We start from the raw sequence: 11,313 nt of genomic DNA, 5'->3' as shown, positions 1-11,313 counted from the left end.
TAAAGGGAAAAAAGAGGGAGACAGAGGAAAAATAGTGTGAGATGTGAAAATATAAACACAAGCAGAATGCCGAATGAAATTCCAAAAACCTGTGACACCAAAGAAAGCGTGCGTTTCTCTGTGCCCACAGCCTGCAGCAGGCTACACCCATGCATTTCCTTTCAGAAGCAAGTGCCTCACCTCAGGTTTAGTTGGTTTAGAGAGGTATCCGCCACAGTAAATGACTGATGGCAACTCCTAAAGTTGCAAGAGGGAAAACAAAATAGGAAAGATTTTAATAATAGCTGCGAAAGTGCAGCGTTTCTTGTGCGTGTCAGCACGCACAGCTCCAGCTGCCAGGCGAAGAATGGTGAACGAATGAAATTCAAAGGGCGGGATGGAGAAAAGGAGCGCAATCACAGCCCACGAAGGGGTTCGTCAGCTCTGCGGCCCCCACAACGTCACCAAAGCAGGGGACTTGGTGAGACTATAAAGCGCGCCTGCAGCTCAGGATCCTCACTTCACCAGCCGGCGCCTGGAAGCTCTGCCAGGCGGGACCCGAGTTCTCCCCCTGCCCGGAGGATAGCCCCTAATTCTTTCTTCCGGACCTATTCATCTTTCCAGTCTGCCACAACTCCTAGGACAGAGTGAGGCTCTTGTTCTCCTCATCTGTGTGCTCAAAGCATCGCTTAACCAGCAAGTCTGTGGTCCCGCCTGGAAGCGGGACTGAAGACTGATGGGCACCAAGTGACCAGGATCAGAGAACTTGAAGAGAGTCCTTTTGGGCTGGCAGTGGTTTGTGCAGAGGTCCGAGCTACACTTGAGCGACAATGACCTCTCTCCCAGCAGCGGAGAACTGGACAGACCCTGCTGGAGGCATGGGAGCGGGCGCGGACGCAGGGAACCTGAGTGCTGCGGTAGGGGACGGAGCCTCGGCGGGGGCGATGGGGGCTGAATGGCTGCACCTGCTAGTCCAAGCTGGCAACTTCTCTTCCTCTGCGCTGGGACCGCCTGTGGCTTCCCCCGCGCCCTCCCAGCCCCGGGCTAACCTCACCAACCAGTTTGTGCAGCCATCCTGGCGCATCGCGCTGTGGTCTCTGGCGTATGGTGTAGTGGTGGCTGTGGCGGTCTTTGGAAATCTCATTGTCATCTGGATCATCCTGGCACACAAGCGCATGAGGACCGTCACCAACTACTTCCTGGTGAACCTAGCTTTCTCCGACGCCTCCATGGCCGCCTTCAACACCTTGGTCAACTTCATCTATGCGCTTCATAGCGAGTGGTATTTCGGTGCCAACTACTGCCGCTTCCAGAACTTCTTTCCTATTACAGCAGTGTTCGCCAGCATCTATTCTATGACAGCCATTGCAGTGGACAGGTGAGGAGAGAGACGGGGGGAGGGAGAAGGGAGAGCAAAGAGCTAGGCAGTATGTTAAGGTTACAAAAGCAATGATGACTTAAGAGGGTCTGTAAAAGTAAAGAAACTAAGAAAGACTTCTTGGAAAAAGTTTAGAGCCTGAACCAGTGTCTGTATTGGCCTTCCTTTTCTCTGTCAGTCACTGTTCTGGCAGAGAAATGGACAGAGACGTGCACAAGCCCTCTCTCCTCTTTGTGTGCTGGTCCTCACCCTTAACCTGTTCCTGTCTGGCCTCCCAGTCTTAAAGCATCTAGCAGAGGCAGCGGCAAGCTCCCTCCAAAAGATTGCTGTCAGCTAGCAGTTTCTACCTGTCCTCGATTAGATTAGATTTAAACTTCTAACCAGATTTAACTGAGACCACGAACTCGGTAAAGCCTGTGCCTGGAAGCATGTAACTGAATCTTTCAGATGATGGGCAACATTAAGCCCAAGCGATAAGTGATTTAAAAAATGAGACATGCTACTTTACAGCTGTTTGAAGTACATTTTTCAGAATGTTTTCCCAAGTACAATGGCAATTCTAAGATACTTACAAATTAAAAGAAGCTTAATGAGCATCAAACATTTGTTTATGTATCAAGTTTTTTAAAATGCTTCATGCAATAATGTTCACAAAGAACATTATACAAAATGTGCACACTTATGGAAAAACACTGGTAAACCCTTATCTGTTATTGAAAACTGGTTACATTTTAGTTCAATGTGATAAAAATGAAACACAACAGTTGATTCCATTCTCAAATTTGTGACTGACAGATGTGTGAGAGATGAAGCCACTTTTAATGATGTCTCAATGTTTTGTGAAAATATTACTTTTTTTACATTAACAAACGTTTCAAAATCAAACGAGGCTTTTTCTCCTTACATTCAACCTGTCCTTACTATTTTGAAATTGAGAACATGAAGATATTAGCAACATAAATCTATAGAAACTATTTTCACATGCCAGGCCCAAAGGGTTAAGTTGAAGGTGCAGTGGTTAGATGTCTCTAACTAGGATATAGGAAAGACAAAATTACACATTTTAAAAGCCTCTGAAATTAGATCTTCCCTTTCTCCTTTATCTCTGATCTTTCACAAATACTCATCCTTTCATTTCTGCTAGGGATAGAAATGAATACCAAGAATGAGCAAAATCAGTTGGAAGTTGGGAAAAGATGAAACTGCCTCTAATCTTGCTCCACCAAGACAAAAATGAATGTTGTTTAGATTTTCACATCTTCCTTTTTTTTTTTACTTTGGTTTCTTTTCCTTTTTAAAATTTATCATGCATTTTTTTTAATGTTGTGGTTGGGAAAGAGGTGTTAGCATATAAAGTTATAAAATGCTCACAATAATCTTGAAATGTTAATGAGGCAACATAAAACTTGCTGGAAATTTTAGTGCCTTTAAAGTTGGCATTTCAATTCTGAAGGGAAAAAGGGTTATTTTTCCTATTTCTTCCTGCCAATATTTCAGAAATGAATTTGCAATTATTTTAACTTATAATGTAGTGGTATTCCATTACACTCACTGGTTTGAATTGATGCATACTTTTCTAATTTTTTTCTTTTATATATATATATATATTGTTTGATGGGACTAGGGTTTGAACTCAGGGTTTCACACTTGCAAAGCAGGTGCTCTACTGCTTGAGGCTTGAGTTACACCACCATTCCCTCCTTTCTAATTTTTAATAGAAAACATTATATCAGTAATGGGCTACAAAGTTTATACAGGATACAATTTTCTATAAAGCCTAAACATACTCATTTTGGTACTGAAAAAAATCTGTATTAAAATGGTTATTTAAAAGAATACTCTTATTGGAGCAGACAATTGACAAAAAGAAATACAGAGGTGGAGAAATGGAATACCCTGTTTGAGATAATTTTTAGATTCAAAGCCTGTATAACTTTAACAATTAATAAAACTCTCAATAGCTTACCAGTCCAAGGAATCTTTCTGCATTGATATCTCAGCAAAAACTATCTGGGAAAACTGATCCTACAGAATTTGCAGTTATTTTCTGGGTGAAACTTGGCAAGGTTAATACTTCTGAGGTTGACAGGTGGGTCAGGAAGTCTTTGGTTGTAGTTACATGAACTTACTGTCTTATTTAGCAGAGAATATTTAAACAAGATATGGTCACAAAAATTATATGTTCCCATGAAAGCAAAGCTTCATTGACATAACCATAAAGATAAATAACCCCTAGTCCATTCTCATTAATAATTAACTAATTCTATAATGTGAACACTTCAGTTATTTAATTGCAAATGTTCTCCTTTCCCATTTAATATAAACTGAATTATTTGGCTCAAACCTAAATGAAAAACCTATTCAATTCTCTGCCTAAAATCAAAAGATCCTCAGAGCATGGAAAAGAAAAATTCAGCTTTGATTTGGGCACAGGGTTTTCCTTCAGCTGCAACAAAATACTTTTAAGTCATCTTAAAAGTATTAAAAGTTCAAAAGACTTCAAAAGACTTAGTCTTTTGAACTTGAAAAGGATTGCAGATAATTCCCTTAATGAGCACCTATACATTAGGCTGATGACCATATATTTGTTACAATACAAGATGTTTTCTTTTAAATCCTCAGCATTACACTGGGACAATTGCTTGTTTTCAGTTTTCACTTTGTAAATAACTCCACCAAAGATATGAATATAAAGCCACAGTTTCTAGTCTTCTCCTGCAGCATGATATCTACTGCTTTATTGCAAATTCCTACAAGACTGTTTTCCTATTGGCCAGAATCCATCTTTCAATTCTACACATTTCCTTCTTGACTGGAAGGCCACTTCCACACCTTCAGCACCTCCCTGACCCTCCTCCCACACAGAGTGGAGTAAATTGCCAATAACAGTTGCTTTTCTCTTAAGCATCCTCCTCACACTTGGCCATCTGAAGTAAAACATTTGGATAAAAAAGTTAGCTAAAAGTTACTAAGCTTTCCCCAAACTGCGTTATAGCCAAGATTCAAAACACTAGAGCCCTCTGCAGGGCCCATGGTCCTCTTAACCTCTGAACTATTGTATCTCCTAACTGGTTGTGAATACTACAGTGTTTGGTTGGACAGTTCATCACCTTTAATATTGTTAGAATTTTGTACTTATTGATATCCTGTGTCTTGCATGTAAATTTAGGAAATGTTACATATTATATATATTCTAATTGAGATTGTAGGAGGTAGAAAAGTATCAATAGAACAGTCAATGAAATACAATGTAATTTCTACTTGTTTATGGCATGTACCACATGATTTAGAGGGATACTAGCAGGTAGTTAAATATTTTCTTCCATTTTCTAAGCACATATTTTGAGATGAAGTTAGAAACTGTAGGAAATTTTATTAACATATAGTAAAGGATAATTTCAAGGCATATGTTCTAATTTGATGCAAATACTTAAAGAACTTTCAAAATTCACTATTTCTTACCGGTAAACAATAAGGGAATAATTTAATATGCTTCATCTAATAGTGAAAATACATTAAAAAAGAAAAACATACTTTACATTATTTAAACTCACAGATTTAAAAGGAATATATATAGAACTAAAGGTGTGGTTCAAGCAGTAGAGTGCCTGCCTAGAAAGCATGAAGCCCTGAGTTCAAACCCTAGTACCACTAAAACAAAAAAGGAATATATAACTGAATTAAAGAAATTTGTTTTAGCCAAAAAAACCTTATATGCTACTCTTTTTAAAAAATTTTTCATTAAAATCTTCTGTTTCACTTTATCAAAGAGCTAATGTATAGAACCTATAGGGAGGGCTTTTGGAATGATTATTTAAAAGTAACAATATACAATCATGGGAAATACTGAGATCTTAATCTGGAAACAGACTTTCCATATGTATTGTGGTAAAGTTTACATTATGGCTATAAATACTGTAGGCATAAATGCTTTGGTAAATATTTTAAAAATCATTTCTCCATCTGATTTGAGTTCCTGAACCCAATCTCATTCCCCTGCTGGGGAAGGTCACTTCCTGTGCAGTTGATGTTGCTTATTAGAGTTAAAGTCACCACTCGATTATTTAGTCCAGATGATGATCGTGATGAGCTTTGCTTAGGGTCAGTTACTTTATATCTCTGAATTATGTGTAAAATATTTCTAAAAGCCTGTATTTTGGGAAATATTATTTTCAGGACTCTTATTCTAAATCTTTGACTCTTTTGCACTTCTTATTCAAGGGTTTTAAAATATTCCATTTGCATCCACTAAAATTATTGCTCGAGTGAACTGTGAAAGTTCTCTTAAAATTATAGTGTCAATTCTTATAAAACTAATCGTGAACATACCATGAAAGTAATAAATGCTTATTAATTGAATGGGTAAAATGTAAGGTCAGCACAAACTAAGATATAATCAGAGGTGTCTATTACATAATAGCACAACTCCAGTTGATATTAAGGATACATTAACCACAGTTGGAAAGGATATGTAGAGAGATTTTGTAGTATACTTAGTAGGCATGGTTTAAGAAAAACTTAAGCACATGCCATACAATTATACTAATATAACCCAATATAAAAAAGAACAGAAGAAGTAAACAAAACATTTACAAAAGAAGAGATAAAACATAAACCTTCTTTGAGCTCTGAGTATGTATAGTCAATTACCTATTTAACATTTCTATTTGGATGTTTGAAAACCTCCTTAAATTCCACTCATTCTTCCAAACCTGTTCCGCATTGCAATAATTACTGCAAGCACCCAGTTGTTCAAATAGCTCCTAAATCTGTTACCTTTTTTCCGCTCACACTTCCCTAGTCCAAGTCACCGTCAAATCTTTCCAGGCCTGCTTCAATAGCATCCTAATTGGTCTCCCCACATCATGTCTTAACCTACCATAATGTGTTCATATTGCAATACAGAATGAAGTTTTGAAAATATATATAAAAATCATGACTCCCTCCAGCTGCCAGTGGCTCCCCCTTGTAATCAAAGCTATTTAGGAGGCTGAGATAGAAAGGATCATGGTTCCATACCAGCCTGAAAAAAAGTTTGCCAGACAGCACTTCAATGGGAAAAAGCTGGGCAAGGTGATGTGCACGTGTCATTACAGCTACCACCAGAAATGTAAAATAGGACTGTAGTCTAGGCCAGCACCTCCAAAATAGACAGCTAAAAAGACTGGAGGCATGGCTCAAGTGGTAGAGTACCTGCCTAGCAAGTGCAAAGACCCTGAGTTCAAACCTCAGTACCACTCACCCCCCAAAAAAATCACGTGTCCTGCACCACCACTTAGAATTCTGCAATGTTTTCTCATTGCTGTTATGAAAAGAATTTTTTTAATCCATCTCTCTAATCATGATTTAGATGACCTAATCTCTCTCCCAATCTCTGAGTCTCTTAAATTCATGTCTGTATGGTGCTATCCTTTTGCCACAAAGATTTTGAATACAATTTTTCCTTTTGCCTCAAATTCTCTCAATTCTCTTCTTACAATTTCTCATCAGTGAATTGTATTCTTATTTTAGATGACAGCCCAAGTGTCACTTTCACAGAGACAATGTCCCTGAACCTTCTTCCAATTTATATTAGATGTCCTTTTGCAGACTTTCTGATCATGTCCCTTATAACATTTTTATAAATTAAATGTGCCAATTACATTTGAGAATATCTGATTAATAATTTTCTATAACAGACTTATAAACACAATGATGGCAGGGTCAATTCTGTTCTTAGTGCTCTTTCTATTCATAAGCGTTTGATATTGGTTTGAGCATAGTAAATATGAAATCCACATTGCTAAGAGAATTAGATATAAGAATAATCAAGTAAATGAAAATTAAGATAAGTAGATATCACTTTTTACCTATAAAAACTGGTAGATAATATGCAGTGGAGAGCACATTTTTACACATACTTCAGTGAAATTACCATTCTTACAGCTTAAAATTATCAATTATTATTTCATGTACTTTAACCTAACAGTTGTGTGTAAGTTGGCAAAATCTTTCAGGAGTACAATTTATCAATGCAAATATTATTCAACTCTTAAAAAATCATTCCAAGGCATGCGCCAATGACTCACACCTGTAATCCTAGCTATTTGGACAGCAGAAGTTGGGAGGATCATGATTCAAGGCCAGCCAGGATAAATATTTTGTGAGACCCCATCTCCAAAATTACAGAACAAAATGGTCTGCAGGCATGTTTCAAGCAGTAGCACCTGCTTTACAAGCACAAATCCCTGAGTTCAAACCTGAGTCCCAGACACACACACACAAAAAATCATTCTAAGAAGTAGCAATAGATTTTAATAAAAATTCAAGGATACTTTTTCAAACCAAAATTCAAATAACTGAAAACAACTAAAAATTTCAACAAAAGAAAATAATACAGTAAGTGATGAGTTGTTTAAAAATTAAAGTTTATGTAGAAATTTTTAAAAACTAAATAAAAGACAGAAATAAAAAATATGTTTAAATGTAATTCTGATTTTCCCAAGTCTACAATTCCATGAATACAAATGTAATAAGATCAACAGGAATATGCAAATTTCTTTTACTTGTAAACCTTTACTTTATACCTTTTCTACAGTCCCCCAGTTTTTTCAGTCTCTAGCAGTGAGAGGGAGGGTCTGTTAATAATAGTTAATCAGTTATCCTGTTTCACATTCCTGCACCAATGTCAACAGTATGATATAGGGCATGACCATTTCTCTGGAGAAATGGTTGCCACATTGCATCTAAGTTTGCAAAACATAAATTGTGAACTTTTCCCTCAACCTGACAAGTTTTGTGAATTTGGAAGAATGACTTTCTCCTTAACCTGTTGCTAGTCCTTTTGAGAAATCAACTGGGGACTGAATATATATTGAAATTCTCATTCTATTAGGCACAGAAACTCTACCTCTTGGTATCTATCCATACAAAATAAAGTTGCTAGCCAGACACAGTGTGCATGCTTATGATTTCAGCACTAGGAAGACTGAGGCAAGAGAATCACAAGTTCACTGTCAATCTGGGTGATATAGTTAGAGGACTCTGTCTCAAAGAAAAATGAAGTTAAGTTAAAAATTTTATGATTTGCAATTTTTAACATTATAAATAGTTATGAAATAGACTTCCTTATGCATGTTTTAGAATGCAGATCAACCAGTAATTAAAATAATGATCTGAGAGTATTTACGTGCCAAATAACATATAGCAAAATATTCATCTAAAAGAATATAATTGTAACAAATGCAAAATATGATGATATATGTATAATGATATGCACATGGAGTTGCATAAATAAGAAAGTTAAAGGAAAGGAAAAATGAACCAGAATGCTTAAAATATTTTCACATAGTGGTAAGTTTGTGAGGAATTTGTATTTTCTCAATATACATTTCTTTATTTCAAAAACGTGTTTAATACTGAGAGGAGAATGTAACGTTTTGTAAAGACTGATCATTCCTCCACAATTTTTTTTGCCTGATGAACTGAATGTTCATATCCTTCTCATTGCTCTAGTTATTCTCTGTTGGTTCTCTTATAAGAGCCAGGCAAAGACTCTGCCTTTGCCATTAGACCCGATCTTTAGACTCACAACATGGATCCACTCCTGCAAGTCTCTGGAGTTATGTAATGACAGGCAGTATTTTTCATTCATTTATTATCTGGATAAGATTCCACTATTTGATTTGTTGATTTTTAGGGTAAAACACTTAAGGGAGTTCACAAAAAGTATTGCTAGCAATACATATAGAACATTTCAAAATTAATAGAGAGAATTATTGACATCTGACATAATGAACTCTCCTTTTAATTATGGCAAGTTGGCTAATCATTGTTGCCAAAATATTCTTTATTGTTGCTAATTTTTGCTATTATTTTGTCTTCTTGTTCCATTGACTACTGAGAAAGGTATGTTAAAGTTCAACTGTGATTGGGAATTGTTTCTCATTTTCACAATGGTTGCTTTGTACATTTCAAATCAATACAAGTACAAAAGTATGATAGTTATGTCTTCCTGTTGGATTGATCCCTTTGATCATGATCAAATGTTCCTTTTTGAAAGCATATGTCTTGAAATCTAATTTTTATGGTATTTATTTAGCCAATCTTTTCTTTTAGTTGGTATTTGCATGGTAAACCCTTTTGTATAAAAATTTTAAAACCAAGAATGTCTAATATGATAATAAATTACAAAGTTCATTTCATAGTCTTTGAACATGCACATTCCAATTACATAATGTTATTTTATTTTAAAATTAAAATACAGTAAAATTGACTTTGTTTGATGTACAGGGCTAGGATATATAATGTATGATTAGGCTCTTCAACAACACTGCCATCAAGGTATGGAATGGCTCCAGCACCATGAAAGAACTCCTGCATGCTATCTCTTTCTATTCACACTCTCTCCCTGTCTGAATACCTGGAAGCCACTAATCTATCATCAACCACTATACTTCGGTCTTTTGAGGGAAAGATCATATTTATATAATTATACAATTATCTTTGAGGCTGGCTACTTCCGCTTATCAAAACATCTCTTAGATTAAGTTGCTATTTCAAGAGGGCTTTTCTTTTTTATTGCTGAGGATGTTCCATTATACAGCTTCCCCAGAGTTTGTTCATCCACCTTTTGCCCAGCATTTGGGATGTTTCCTAATTTTGAGCAATTATGCATAAAGCTACCCTAATCATCCACATACATATTTTTGACAACAGTTTTCATTTCTCCAGGGTAAATAATTACAATCTGGATTGCTGCTAGCATATTTAAATTTATAAGAAAATGCAAAACTTTTTATAGTGTATATAATGCTTTGTATTCATACCAACAGTTTATAAGAATGCCACTCATTGCAGATCATAACCAGAAATTGATTTTTTTAATTTTAACCAGTCCACTGAGTGTATAGTTATATCTCAATGTGGTTTTAATTCATACCTTACTAATGAGTAATTACATTGAGTAGCTGCCAACATAATAATTATGTTGAATAATATGGCTAATTTGCCACTAATATGTCATCTTTCCATTTTTTTTATGTTTTTGGTGATGCTGGGATTTGAACTCAAGACAGGCACTTTATCACTTGAGCCACGTACCCAGCCCTCTTTTTTCCATTTTTAAATTGGATTATTTTATAATGTTAGTTTTATTGAATTTTAACCTCCTCCTTGAGGTATAACTAATCATAAACTATACTCATTTAAAGTACAGATTTCACTGGTTTTTAGTAAATATTTATCTACATAACCACCAACACTATCTAATTTTTGAACATTTATATCACTCCAAAAAGAAACCTCCCTTCTAGTAATAGTTGTTCCCTATTCCACAGTCAGCTCTATGCAACCACTAAGCTATTTCCTCCCAATTTTTTTTAATTTTTGAAAATTTGATACAAACACAATTAAATAATATGTAGTCTTTTGTATAGATAGACTTCAAATTGTTTTCAAGTTGGGTTGTATTTATTTGTATGAAATTGTAAGAGTTATCTGTATGTTGTGGCCAGAAGTCTTTTGTTGGATGTATAACTTACACATATTTTCTCTAAATTTGTGGCTTAACATCAGCACTTACTTGAAAAGCAAAAAACTTTAATTTGATGAAATATATCATTTTTTTCCTCAGTACATGTGATTTTGTTGCCTTATCTCAGAAATAATTACCTAACCCATGTTTCCTTATGAGGACTTTATAGTTATAGATCTTTTACTAGAGGGTTGTGAACTCAGTGCCTTACATGCTACTGTTTGAGCCACTCCACCAGCCCTAGATCTTACATTTATGTATGATATAGTTTTAGCTATTTTTGGAGTATGGTATGAGGTAACAGTTTAATTCATCTTTTTTTGCATATGGCTGTCCAATTGCCCCACCATTATATATTGAAAAGATGACAGTTTTATTTTTATTAAATTCTTTGGTACATTTGACAAAAACCAATGAAACATAAATGTGGACTTTTATTTCT

General features: G+C 35.7%; 1 protein-coding gene across 1 annotated transcript in view; it reads left to right on the top strand.

Moving 5' to 3' along the window:
* The first annotated feature begins 233 nt into the window (after nucleotides 1–233).
* Tacr3 (tachykinin receptor 3) overlaps nucleotides 234–11,313 on the top strand; it is an 80,108-nt gene continuing 69,028 nt past the window's right edge. The window contains exon 1 of the mRNA XM_020153460.2: nucleotides 234–1,357. Coding sequence (XP_020009049.2) covers nucleotides 810–1,357 — 548 coding nt within the window. The 5' untranslated portion in view covers nucleotides 234–809. The remainder of the gene's footprint in view (nucleotides 1,358–11,313) is intronic.

The sequence above is a fragment of the Castor canadensis genome, chromosome 9 (assembly GCF_047511655.1).
Source record: "Castor canadensis chromosome 9, mCasCan1.hap1v2, whole genome shotgun sequence".
Taxonomy (NCBI): Eukaryota; Metazoa; Chordata; class Mammalia; order Rodentia; family Castoridae; genus Castor; species Castor canadensis.
Note: the sequence above shows the minus strand (reverse complement) of the source record. Positions and strands in the feature narration are given on the sequence as shown.